The 13,260-nt window shown below is 50.4% G+C and overlaps 1 protein-coding gene across 1 annotated transcript in view; it reads left to right on the top strand.

Moving 5' to 3' along the window:
- Positions 1-12,842, top strand: part of GTF3C3 (general transcription factor IIIC subunit 3) — a 111,952-nt gene extending 99,110 nt beyond the window's left edge. Inside the window, exons 17-19 of the mRNA XM_075324096.1 lie at positions 10,756-10,880; positions 12,406-12,558; positions 12,670-12,842. Coding sequence (XP_075180211.1) covers positions 10,756-10,880; positions 12,406-12,558; positions 12,670-12,792 — 401 coding nt within the window. The 3' untranslated portion in view covers positions 12,793-12,842. The remainder of the gene's footprint in view (positions 1-10,755; positions 10,881-12,405; positions 12,559-12,669) is intronic.
- The last annotated feature ends 418 nt before the right edge of the window (positions 12,843-13,260 follow it).

The raw sequence follows: 13,260 nt of genomic DNA, 5'->3' as shown, positions 1-13,260 counted from the left end.
GGTCGTCCTCTAAGCCCTCGGCCTCGTCCACTAACTCAGCCAAGGACCAGAAATCCAACTGGCACCCAAAAGCGCGTCCACAGAAGACCGCAGGAGGTGCTGCCACTAAGGCAGCCTCCTCGTGACTATCTGCCCGCCCCAGCAACGTCCTTAGTCGGTGGCAGGCTCTCCCACTTTGGCGACGCTTGGTTTCAACACGTCTCCGATCAGTGGGTGAGAGATATCATCTCCCACGGCTACAGGATAGAATTCTCTTCCAGACCGCCAAACAGATTTTCTTTGTCGCTCCATTGGGAGACCCAGACAATTGGGTGTATAGCTTCTGCCTCTGGAGGCCACACAAAGTATTACACTTTAAAAAGTGTAACCCCTCCCCTCTGCCTATACACCCTCCCGTGGACCACGGGCTCCTCAGTTTTATGCTTTGTGTGGAAGGAGGCACACATCCACTCATGCATTCTCATACATAGTTATGTCGGATGGAAGAAAAGAGGACCCCGATGGGGCCCCCGGCATGTTCCCTTCTCACCCCACTATGTCGGCGGTGTTGTTAAGGTTGAGATACCCATTGCGGGTACGGAGGCTGGAGCCACATGCCGTCTCCTTCACCATCCCTTATGCGGCTCTGGGAGAAGTGGGATCCTGAGCGGTCATCCATTTGCTGGGACCGTGCTCCATCCGCAGCCCCTGGTGGAACCTGCCGGACCGGAGCCTCTTCAACCCCAGGGACCGGGCCCTGCATCTTGAAGGTACTCTGTGTCCCCATGGGGGGACTGTACAGGGAGCGCACCTTCTTCCCGGAAGCCGCGGTTGTTGTAAAACTGAGGAGCCCGGCGGACTTCCGCGCCGACCGTGCCTGCTTGTCGGGCGCGGCCTCAAATTTAGTCCCCGGCTTCGCCGCGGCCTAGTCGCAAAATCCCGCCCCCGGGCCTGCCTGTCAGGGGTAAGGGCGGGATTACCGACATGACGTCGGATGTGAGGGCTGGAGCATCCTGCATGGCTCCCTCCCCCCTCATTGACCACTGTGGGGACCCCAGATTCCCGCTCTTTGCTGGCGCCGCCCTCGGCCCCACTCCTCCCCTGAGAGCTTTGGCGGCCATTTTTTGGCATTCTGCCGGTGGATGCTTCTACAAGGAGCAAAGCTACTCAGTTACACAGCTCTGCAGCTCCGGGGGATCCACGACAGGGAATCTGGAGGACACACTCCGCTCGTTAGCGGTCGGTAAGCCACACCGGTCACCGGTGCTGGTCCCCCTAGGATGCCGGAATAGATAGATATATATATATATATATATATATATATATATATAATAGATATATATATATCTGTTCGGTCAGGCTGTATACCCTTTTCCCATATACCCTCACTGGTCACTCTCCTAGGAGACAACAGCATGTCGTCCACAAGGAGCAAAGCTACTAAGGCACAGGTTTTTTTCGCGGCCTGTACCTCTTGTGGGGCTATGTTGCCTGCGGGATCCACATACCCTCACTGTGAGCAATGCTCGACTCCTGCCTCGCTTGCTCAGCCGGAGCCTCGGGCACTTGTGGGCCCCTCGGCTCATGTAGATCCCCCTGCTCCCCCTGAGCAGGCTGCAGGGACAGAGTCACCGGTGTTGGCCTCTTTCGCTGAGAAACTCTCTCAGTCACTTTCTTAATCCATTGCACAGTCTATGGACAAATGGTCATCTAAGCTCCTGGAGGCTTTGCAGTCCAGACCGGGCCCTTCACAGGCCCCGGCCCCTGTTAGCTTGTCTCCTCCAGGCCGCTCTGGGTCCGCGCCGCAGCGCGCTCCCAGGTTAGCCCCTAGGTCTCAGGCGGAGGACTCCTGCCCGGACCGCAGTCCCAGACCGGCTAAGCGGCCTCGCTGGGACTCTTCCCCGGCCTCCTCACGCTGCTCGGGATCCCAGCTTGAGGACTCTCAGGAAGACGAGGCGGACGTGGGAGCTCAGGGCTCTGACCCTGACTTCGCCCTTAACCTTGATACACCTGAGGGGGACGCCTTAGTAAATGATCTTATCTCGTCCATCAACCAGGTGTTGGATCTCTCACCCCCGCCTCCCCCTGTAGAAGAGTCGGCTTCTCAGCAGGAGAAACGCCAATTTCGGTTCCCCAAACGTACACGCAATACGTTTTTTGATCACTCTAACTTCAGGGATGCTGTCCAGAAGCCCAGAGCGGTCCCGGACAAGCGCTTTGCTAAACGGCACACTGACACGCGTTATCCCTTTCCATCTGAAGTCGTTAAGGGCTGGGCACACTCTCCCAAGGTGGATCCTCCAGTCTCCAGATTGGCTGCTAGGTCCGTTGTGTCTGTTGCCGATGGCTCATCCCTGAAGGATGCCACTGACAGACAGACAGAGCTCTTGGTGAAGTCTATCTATGAGGTCACGGGCGCGTCTTTCGCCCCGACCTTTGCGGCTGTGTGGGCTCTCCAAGCAATCTCGGCTTGTCTGACTGAGATTAATGCTGTCACACGGAATTCTGCTCCGCATGTTTCTTCTTTGACCTCTCAGGCATCAGCCTTTTCGTCCTACGCCATGAACGCCATCCTGGACTCCACTAGCCGTACGGCTGTAGCATCTGCTAACTCCGTGGCAGTCCGCAGGGCCATGTGGCTGCGCGAATGGAAAGCAGACTCTGCTTCCAAAAGGTTCTTAACTGGTTTGCCTTTTTCTGGCGACCGTTTATTTGGCGAACGATTGGATGAGATTCTTAAGGAATCCAAGGGAAAGGACTCCTCCTTACCCCAGTCCAAACCTAAGAGACCTCAGCAGAGGAAAATCCAATCGAGGTTTCGGTCCTTTCGTCCCTCCGCCAAGCCCCAATCCTCTTCGTCCAACAGGCCGGAGAAAGGCCAGAGGAACTCCTATGTGTGGCGGTCCAAGTCACGTCCCCAAAAGGCCGCAGGAGGCACTGCCTCCAAGACGGCCTCATGACTCTCGGCCTCCCCTAGCCACATCCTCGGTCGGTGGCAGGCTCTCCCGCTTTGGCGACGCCTGGTGGCCACATGTTCAAGACCGATGGGTGAGAGACATTCTGTCTCATGGTTACAGGATAGAGTTCAGCTCCCGACCTACGGCTCGTTACTTCAGAACCTCTCCGCCCCCCGCACAGGCCGACGCACTTTTTCAGGCACTGGCCGCTCTAAAGATCGAAGGAGTTGTGATTCCCGTTCCCCATCAGGAACGTGGTCGCGGATTTTACTCCAACTTGTTCGTGGTGCCAAAAAAAAGGACGGGTCATTCCGTCCCGTTCTGGACCTCAAGCTACTACACAGACATGTGAGAACCAGACAGTTTCGGATGGAATCTCTCCGCTTGGTTATCGCCTCGATGTCACAAGGAGACTTCCTAGCATCGATCGACATCAAGGATGCTTATCTCCATGTGCCGATCGCACCCGAACATCAACGTTTCCTGCATTTCGCCATCGGAGACGAACACCTCCAGTTCGTGGCATTGCCTTTCGGCCTGGCGACAGCCCCACGGGTTTTCACCAAAGTCATGGCATCCGTCGTGGCGGTCCTGCACTCTCAGGGCCACTCGGTGATCCCCTACTTAGACGATCTCGTAGTCAGGGCCCCTTCTCGGGTGGCGTGTCAACAAAGCCTATCAACCACCAAGGCGGCACTCGCAGTCATCAAGCCTTCCAGGAAGTCCGGCGGATTCTGCAGTGGGTGGAAGCCACAGGCTCCACCATCTCCGCAGTTCACATCCCGGGCGTAGAAAACTGGGAAGCAGATTTTCTCAGTCGTCAGGGCATGGACGCGGGGGAATGGTCTCTGCACCCAGACGTGTTTCGAGAGATCTGTCGCCGCTGGGGAACGCCGGACGTCGATCTCATGGCGTCACGGCACAACAACAAGGTCCCGGCCTTCATGGCACGGTCTCAGGATCACAGAGCTCTGGCAGCGGACGCTTTAGTCCAGGATTGGGTCGCAGTTTCGACTGCCTTATGTGTTTCCCCCTCTGGCGATGCTGCCCAGAGTACTACGCAAGATCAGGTCCGACTGCCGTCGCGCCATTGTCGTCGCTCCAGACTGGCCGAGGCGGTCGTGGTATCCGGATCTGTGGCATCTCACGGTGGGTCAACCGTGGGCACTTCCAGACCGCCCAGACTTGCTATCACAAGGCCCGTTTTTCCATCTGAATTCTGTGGCCCTCAACCTGACTGTGTGGCCATTGAGTCCTGGCTCCTAGCGTCTTCAGGGTTATCTCAGGATGTCATTGCCACCATGAGACAAGCTAGGAAGCCAACGTCCGCCAAGATCTATTACAGATCTTAGCAAATCTTCCTATCCTGGTGCGCTGATAACGGTTTTCCTCCATGGCCGTTTGCCTTACCCACTTTTCTTTCATTCCTACAATCTGGAATGGACAAGGGTTTGTCCCTCGGCTCTCTCAAGGGCCAAGTGTCGGCGCTCTCCGTGTTTTTTTAAAAGCGTCTAGCCAGGCTTCCGCAGGTCCGCACGTTCCTGCAGGGGGTCTGCCACATGGTCCCACCTTACAAACGTCCGTTGGAACCCTGGGATCTTAACAGGGTCCTGACGGGTCTTCAAAAACCACCTTTTGAGCCGCTGCGGGATGTCTCTCTCTCACGTCTTTCGCAGAAGGTGGCCTTCCTGGTGGCAGTCACATCACTTCGGAGAGTGTCTGAGCTTGCAGCGCTGTCATGCAAAGCCCCCTCCTGGTTTTTCACCAGGATAAGGTGGTTCTGCGTCCTGTCCCGGAATTTCTCCCTAAGGTGGTATCCCCTTTTCATCTAAATCAGGATATCTCCTTGCCTTCCTTTTGCCCTAATCCAATTCACCAGTGTGAAAAGGATTTGCACTCTTTGGATCTAGTGAGAGCACTCCGGTTCTACGTATCTCGCACGGCGCCCCTGCGCCGTTCAGATGCGCTCTTTGTCCTTGTCGCTGGCCAGCGTAAGGGCTCTCAGGCCTCCAAGTCAACCTTGGCTCAGTGGATCAAGGAACCGATTCTCGAGGCCTACCGTTCTTCCGGGCTTCCGCTCCCTTCAGGGCTGAAAGCCCATTCTACCAGAGCCGTAGGTGCGTCCTGGGCATTGCGGCACCGGGCGATGGCTCAGCAGGTGTGTCAGGCAGCTACGTGGTCTAGTCTGCACACTTTCACAAAACACTATCAAGTGCATACCTATGCTTCGGCAGACGCCAGTCTAGGTAGGCGAGTCCTTCAGGCGGCGGTTGCCCACCTGTAAGAGGGGGCCGTTTTCGGCTCTTTTTATTGAGGTATTCTTTTACCCACCCATGGACTGCTCTTGGACGTCCCAATTGTCTGGGTCTCCCAATGGAGCGACAAAGAAAAAGGGAATTTTGTTTACTTACCGTAAATTCCTTTTCTTCTAGCTCCTATTGGGAGACCCAGCACCCACCCCTGTGCCCTTCGGGCCGGTTGTTTTTTTGTGTACACATGTTGTTCATGTTGAATTGTTCTTTTGGTTCATGGTCTTCAGTTCTCCGAACATCCTTCGGATTGAATTTACCCTAGACCAATATATAAGTTTTCTCCTTCCTGCTTTTGCACCAAAACTGAGGAGCCCGTGGTCCACGGGAGGGTGTATAGGCAGAGAGGAGGGGTTACACTTTTTAAAGTGTAATACTTTGTGTGGCTTCCAGAGGCAGAAGCTATACACCCAATTGTCTGGGTCTCCCAATAGGAGCTAGAAGAAAAGGAATTTACGGTAAGTAAACAAAATTCCCTTTTTTTCTCTCAACCCCCCCCTGCTCCAAGGCCGCCGCCTTCTCACAGGCCGTGGCATCCTTGCAGGCCAACGGAGTAATTGTACCAGTTCCCACCCGGGAACGGTTCAGAGGTTTCTACTCAAATCTCTTCCTAGTCCCCAAAAATGACGGTACATTCCAACCTATCCTGGATCTCAAGCTTCTCAACACGCATGTTCAGGTGCGGCACTTTCGCATGGAGTCTCTGCGATCAGTCATTGCCTCAATGACCCAAGGGGATTTCCTAGCGTCCATCGACATCAGAGATGCCTATCTGCATGTGCCAATTGCAGTTTCACACCAGCGTTGGCTACGTTTTGCAATCGGAGAAGATCATTTCCAATTTGTGGCTCTCCCCTTCGGGTTGGCCACAGCCCCTCGGGTATTCACCAAGGTCATGGCAGCAATGATTGCGGTTCTGCACCTACAGGGGTTGGCAGTGATTCCTTACCTGGACGACCTTCTAGTCAAGGCTTCATCCAGCGCAGACTGTCAGCGGAGTGTCTCGCTCACTCTCGCCACTCTAGCCCAATTCGGGTGGCTGGTCAATCTGCCCAAATCCACTCTGACTCCGACCCAGAGTCTCACGTACCTAGGGATGCAGTTCGAGACTTTGCCGGCACTTGTGAAGTTGCCCTTAGTCAAACAGCAGTCCCTCCAACTGGCAGTGCGCTCTCTGCTGAGGCCCCGCCGTTCTTCCCTCAGGCGTCTGATGCAGGTGCTGGGTCAAATGGTGGCGTCAATGGAAGCTGTCCCATTTGCCCAGTTCCATCTGCGCCCCCTGCAGCTGGACATTCTCCGCTGTTGGGACAAGCGGCCTTCCTCCTTACACAGGTTAGTGGCTCTGTCGCCACAGACCAGGAGCTCTCTTCAGTGGTGGCTTCGGCCCCTCTCTCTGTCCCAGGGGCGCTCCTTCCTGGCCCCGTCCTGGGTGATCCTCACCACGGATGCCAGTCTATCCGGCTGGGGAGCGGTATGTCTCCACCACAGAGCGCAGGGCACTTGGACTCCGTCCGAGTCAGCCCTTTCAATCAATGTGCTGGAAACCCGAGCTGTGCTTCTAGCTCTCCTAGCTTTTCACCACCTGTTGGCGGGCAGGCACATTCGAGTCCAGTCAGACAATGCGACAGCGGTTGCCTACATCAATCACCAAGGCGGGACACGCAGCCGCCTGGCAATGTTGGAGGTACAACGCATCCTTCAATGGGTGGAGGACTCGGGGTCCACCATATCCGCAGTCCACATCCCTGGCGTAGAAAACTGGGAGGCAGATTATCTCAGCCGTCAAACCGTGGACGGTGGCGAGTGGTCCCTGCACCCGGCAGTATTTCAGTCAATCTGCCGCAAATGGGGCACTCCGGACGTGGACCTAATGGCATCCCGTCACAACAACAAGGTTCCTGTTTACGTGACTCGCTCCCACGATCCTCAGGCATTCGCCGCAGACGCTCTGGTTCAAGACTGGTCCCAGTTTCGTCTGTCCTACGTGTTTCCCCCTCTAGCGCTCTTGCCCAGAGTCCTGCCCAAGATCAGAATGGAGGGCCGTCAAGTCATCCTCATTGCACCGGACTGGCCCAGGCGAGCTTGGTATCCAGACCTTCTCCATCTGTCCGTAGAGATGCTGTGGTGTCTCCCGGACCGTCCAGACCTTCTCTCGCAAGGTCCGTTTTTCCGTCTGAATTTTGCGGCTCTCAAATTGACGGCGTGGCTCTTGAGTCCTGGATTTTGACGGCTTCTGGTATTCCTCCTGAAGTCATCTCTACTATGACTCGGGCCCGTAAGTCTTCCTCCGCTAAGATCTATCATAGGACTTGGAGAATTTTCCTGTCCTGGTGTCGCTCTACCGACCATCCTCCTTGGCCTTTCTCCTTGCCGACCCTTCTGTCTTTTCTACAGTCCGGTCTGCAGCTAGGACTGTCCCTCAACTCTCTCAAGGGACAAGTCTCAGCTCTGTCAGTCCTGTACCAGCGACGTCTCGCTCGGCTGGCTCAGGTCCACACCTTCATGCAGGGCACGTCTCACATCATTCCGCCCTACCGGCGGCCCTTGGATCCCTGGGACCTTAATTTGGTTCTCACGGTGTTGCAGAAACCCCCCTTTGAGCCTCTTAGGGATGTTTCCTTGTATCGTCTTTCACAGAAAGTGGCCTTTCTGGTGGCCATAACTTCCCTCAGGAGAGTCTCCGAAGAGAGCGCAGCCAAATCAGAGTCACCTTTTTTGGTTTTTCATCAAGACAAGGTGGTTCTCCGTCCGACTCCGGACTTTCTTCCTGAGGTGGTCTCTCCTTTCCACCTTAACCAGGACATTACTCTACCTTCCTTTTGTCCGGCTCCTGTTCATCGCTTTGAAAAAGCGCTGCATACTCTGGTTCTGGTGCGTGCTCTCCGGATCTATGTGTCTCGCACCGCTGCACTTAGGAGGTGCGCTTCTCTTTTTGTGCTGACCACTGGTCGGCGCAAGGGCCTCTCTGCTTCTAAGCCGACCTTAGCCCGTTGGATTAGATCGACCATTTCGGACGCCTACCAGAGTACTCAGGTGCCTCCCCCGCCGGGGATCAAGGCACATTCGACCAGAGCTGTCGGTGCCTCTTGGGCTTTTAGGCACCAGGCTACGGCTCAACAAGTCTGTCAGGCTGCCACTTGGACTAGCCTGCATACCTTTTCGAAGCACTACCAAGTGCATGCTCATGCTTCGGCAGATGCGAGCTTGGGCAGACGCATCCTTCAGGCGGCTGTCGCCCATTTGTGAAGTTAGGTTCTGCCTACTTCTTAGTTTATACTGTTTCTTTCCCACCCAGGGACTGCTTTGGAACGTCCCATGGTCTGGGTCTCCCAAAGGAACGATAGAGAAAAAGAGAATTTTGTTTACTTACTGTAAATTCTTTTTCTTATAGTTCCGTATTGGGAGACCCAGCACCCTCCCTGTTGCCTGTTGGCAATTTTCTTGTTCCGCGTGTTCTCACCGGCTGTTGTCATGGACAGAGTCTCCGGTTGTTCCGACTCTTGCTCTGTTCTACTTGTGGGTGGCTATTCTCCTTCAGCTTTTGCACTAAACTGGCTGGGTCTGCTCACCAGGGGGTGTATAAGCTCAGAGGGAGGAGCTACACTTTTAAGTGTAGTACTTTGTGTGTCCTCCGGAGGCAGAAGCTAAACACCCATGGTCTGGGTCTCCCAATACGGAACTATAAGAAAAAGAATTTACGGTAAGTAAACAAAATTCTCTTTTTTGCCTTTCTACCCAGTTAATTCTTCCCTTTTCTAATCAGTCAATCACATCACGTGATTAAAAACAGACTAGCTGAAACCTTCTGAGCTTCATGTAGACACAAGAAGTCTATTTTCCATGCATGACTCATCATTAGAACTTCAAGTACATATCACTGAAAACACTTTGTAGTTTTTGTTTTTTTTTTAACAATAATTTTTATTATTTTACAACATATACAAATCACAAATAACTGTACATTGACATATTTGATATCCATTTTCACTTTTTGTCCTCTTGAAAAGTTTTTGTACCTAAAACTTAACCAAAATTTCCCCCCCATCTTCCCCATGACACTCTCGTATCTCCTTCCTGTTGTCATTCTCCTTCTGGGAACTCTCCATCAAGTTTATGCACTTTGTTTTTTTATCACTCTCGATTTTACCAGCATCCTAGTTTATTAGTGCAATCTTTTAGCTGTTTTTAGCCCATCACCTTATCCCTGTTCCCTCCATGTTGGATTCTACTACTTTTAGTCTTCCAATAATATTTTCTAACAATGGTATATTCAGTCACTTTGTAGTTCTAATGATGACGCATGCAGGGAAAAAAAGATTTCCTCTTTCTATATAGAGCTTAGAAAGATCTTACCACCATCCTAGATTACTTAGTGTGATCTTTTAGCTGCTATGTTTTTAGCCCGTCATCTTATCCCTGTTCCCTCCCTGTTGGATTCTACTACTTTTAAGGAGGCGTCACACGAGACGATAGATCGGACGATACGTCGTCGGGGTCACTGATTCCGTGACGCACATCCGGCATCGTTCGAGATGTCATACCGTGTGACACCTCCGAACGACTGTTAACGAGCAAAAATACTCACCTTATCGTTGCTCGTTGACACGTCGTTCATTTTCATAAAATCGTTCCTCCTTCTGCGCGCCGGTCGTTCCTCGTTCCCGTGGCAGCACACATCGCTACGTGTGACACCCCGGGAACGTCGAACACCGCTTACCTGCATCCCGTCGGCAATGAGGAAGGAAGGAGGTAGGCGGGATGTGACGTCCCACTCATCTCCGCCCCTCCGCTTCTATAGGGCGGCCGCTGTGTGACGTCGCTGTGACGCCGAACGTCCCTCCCCGTTCAGGAAGAGGATGTTCACCGCCCACAGCGACGTCGTTAGGGAGGCAAGTACGTGTTACGGGGGTTAACGACTTTGTGCGCCACGGGCAATGAATTGCCCGTGACGCACAAACGACGGGGGCGGGTGCGATTGCTCATATCGTCTCGTGTGACGCCGCCTTAAGTCTTCCTAGTCTTCCACTAATATCTTCTAACAAATACCATTTAGTCTCTTTGTAGTTCTAATGATAACTCATCAAAAGAGACTTCCTGTTGATACCTACAGCTTAGAAAGAATCAGCAAGTCGTTATTTAATCACGTGATGTCATAGACCTAATAGAAAAGAGAAGAATTAACTGGGTAGAAGGGCAAAATGAGCAATTTCAAGAACACAGTGCTATATAATATAATGATTGCATAATATTAGGAAGATGGTTTTTTTTTTTTATGGGAGTGCTTCTTTAAATAATAAAAAAAAATATATGCAAGTTTAGTGTTGCCGTAATTCTACTGACCTGGAGAATCACGTTTCCAAGTCATTTTTTGCCATACAATAAATGCTGTAAAAGCAATAGCAGAATAGCACTTTTTTTCACCATTTCATCCCACATATTTTCTTATTTATTCTTACAGTTTAATTTTTGTATTCAACTATCAGAATGACTTTGCCTTTGATCATTCGCAGCTCAGTACGTGCAGGCCTATCGAATGAAGCCTGACGATCCCATGTATTGCCTCTGCATTGGATTAACATTTGTCCACATGGCATCACAGAGGTTTGTGCTGAAAAGACATGCTCTGCTGGTACAGGTAAGAATGGACGTCACAGAGCGGGGGGAAATAACAGAGGGAGCTGGGCCCCGGTGACCCCTCAGCACCCCACAATCGCTTTGTAGGCACGAGAAACGAGAAACCCAGCCATTATAAATGATGGACAGCGACATTTAAATAAACAGCAAATGCTGTTTGTGTCTGTACAAGAACACAGTGCTATATAATATAATGATTGCATAATATTAGGAGTTGAGAATTAAAGGGATTATCCACCTTTTTGGGACAATTATTTTTTTATTTTTTTTTACTTTTAATAATTTTTTTCAATGTGATTTCATTAAAAACGTTGCATTTTTTGGCTTTCACAGGACCTCTTTTTCAGCAGAATCAAATGTGATGTGTTCTGTGGTCAGATATCAGCTGGGAGAAGTTCGGAAAATGACATCTAAAAGTTAAACGCCCCATCAGGCAGTCATAGTGGGCTCACTGATGGATTCTCCGTTAACTCATTCTGCAACCTGCCGTAGACAGTGCAACACAAATGCTATAGAAGATAAGACGTGGAAAACCTAAAATAAAACCCAAATGCAAAAATGTATTTTTAGTACAAAATACATGCAATTAAGAAACAAATTGTAACCCGTAGGTGGACAGTCCCTTTTAAAGAGACTCTGTCAGCAGGTTTTTGCTATTTAATTTAAGAATAGCATGAGGCAGAGAGCCTGATTCCAGGGATGTATCACTTATTAAAGGGAATCTGTCAGCAGGATTTTGCTCCACCATATGAATCCAGCATAATGTAGAGGCAGAGACCCTGATTCCAGCGATGTCAGTTACTGAGCCATTTGCTGTCATTTTGATAAAATCAATGTTTTCTCTGCTGCAGATCTAGTAATTATACAGAGCTCATGAATATGCTGGACTACCCGCAGCATGCCAAGTAGTCCTGTAATGATAACCTACTGTAGATTAAACCGTCATTTTATCAAAACTCCACCAAGCAGCCCAGTAAGTGACACATCGCTGGAATCAGGATCTCTGCCACTGCGTTATGCTGCTTTAAGATTAGGTGTCAAAAATCTGGTGACAGATTTCCTTTTAAGATGTGTGCTGTAGTTTGATTACAATCAGTGTTTTATCAGTAGGAGATTATCACTGCAAGGACTAGGTGTCATGTGCCAGGCAGTCCAGCTAATCTGTGTAACTCAGCCCCTACCACTGATTAGGAGCCTACAATGTTTAGTATACACAGGAAGCTAACAATCAGTGGTGTGGGCGGGGTTATAGAGCTCAACATTCCAAGCCCTGCTAAGGAAAACCAGGATTATATCAAAACTACACTCAGCAGTTCAGTAAGTGACACATCGCTGGTATCAGGGTCTCTGCCCCTACATCATGGTATATAGCAAAAACCTGCTGACAGATTCCCTTTAATGGGCTGCATTACATACTGAGCAGCTTAGAGCGTCTACTATATAACGATGTATATTTTTTCCAGGGTAATATCTGCTGTGTATACAATTTGGGATAATAACACCATACCCATTTTTTCTTTTTTTAGGGCTTCTCATTTTTGAATAAATACATTGATTTACGAGGCTCTTGCCAGGAGACTTTCTATAACGTGGGCCGTGCGTTGCACCAGATGTGTCTCACACACCTCGCCATTTACTATTATCAGCAGGCGCTCGAGCTGCCTCCACTCCAGTTAACGGTACAGTCATCGATACTCATTTTTGGGGGGGTTTATTTTGACCTAGCCGGAAATATGTTCCAATCAGTAACAAACAAGAGTAATATTTTGTGTTTTTTTTACTTATTCCAGGGCATAGATGAGGACCAAGTTGACCTTCGAAGAGATGTCGCTTTCAATCTCTCTCTAATTTACCAGGGCAGCGGTAACACAGAGATGGCTCGGAGGCTCTTGTATACTTATTGTGTTATTTAATACATTTTTTAATTTTCTTCTTGTATTCCATTAAATGTATCTACACCCACCATCTGAGTCACTGCACTTTACAGTGTGAGAAAAATACTATATTTCTATCACCTTGGAACTCCAAATTATTAAGATTTGTTTTACAAGCGCTTGGAGGAATCAATACATCACACACTATGCATGATGTACTGAGAGTTTCTTCTGAATTACATCATGTGACCAGTTCTTCTAGTACCTCACACAAAGAAATTACCATGGTTAATTTCTTTGTGTGAGGTACTAGAAGAACTGGTCACTTGATGTAATAAAGCAGAAACTCTCAGTAGATCATGGGTGTGTGTAGAAATGAGAAACCTCCCCGCCTATCAGTGTTTTCTGAACCGTAAAAACATTGTTATAAGACAAGATGGTTTCTATACAATACATAATGGCTTGTATCCTCTCGCAACAGTGATCATGGCTTTTGTATTTTCTGGT

The sequence above is a fragment of the Anomaloglossus baeobatrachus genome, chromosome 9, assembly GCF_048569485.1.
Source record: "Anomaloglossus baeobatrachus isolate aAnoBae1 chromosome 9, aAnoBae1.hap1, whole genome shotgun sequence".
NCBI lineage: Eukaryota > Metazoa > Chordata > Amphibia > Anura > Aromobatidae > Anomaloglossus > Anomaloglossus baeobatrachus.
The sequence above is the reverse complement of the archived record's forward strand: the minus strand, read 5'-3'. Positions and strand labels throughout refer to the sequence as shown.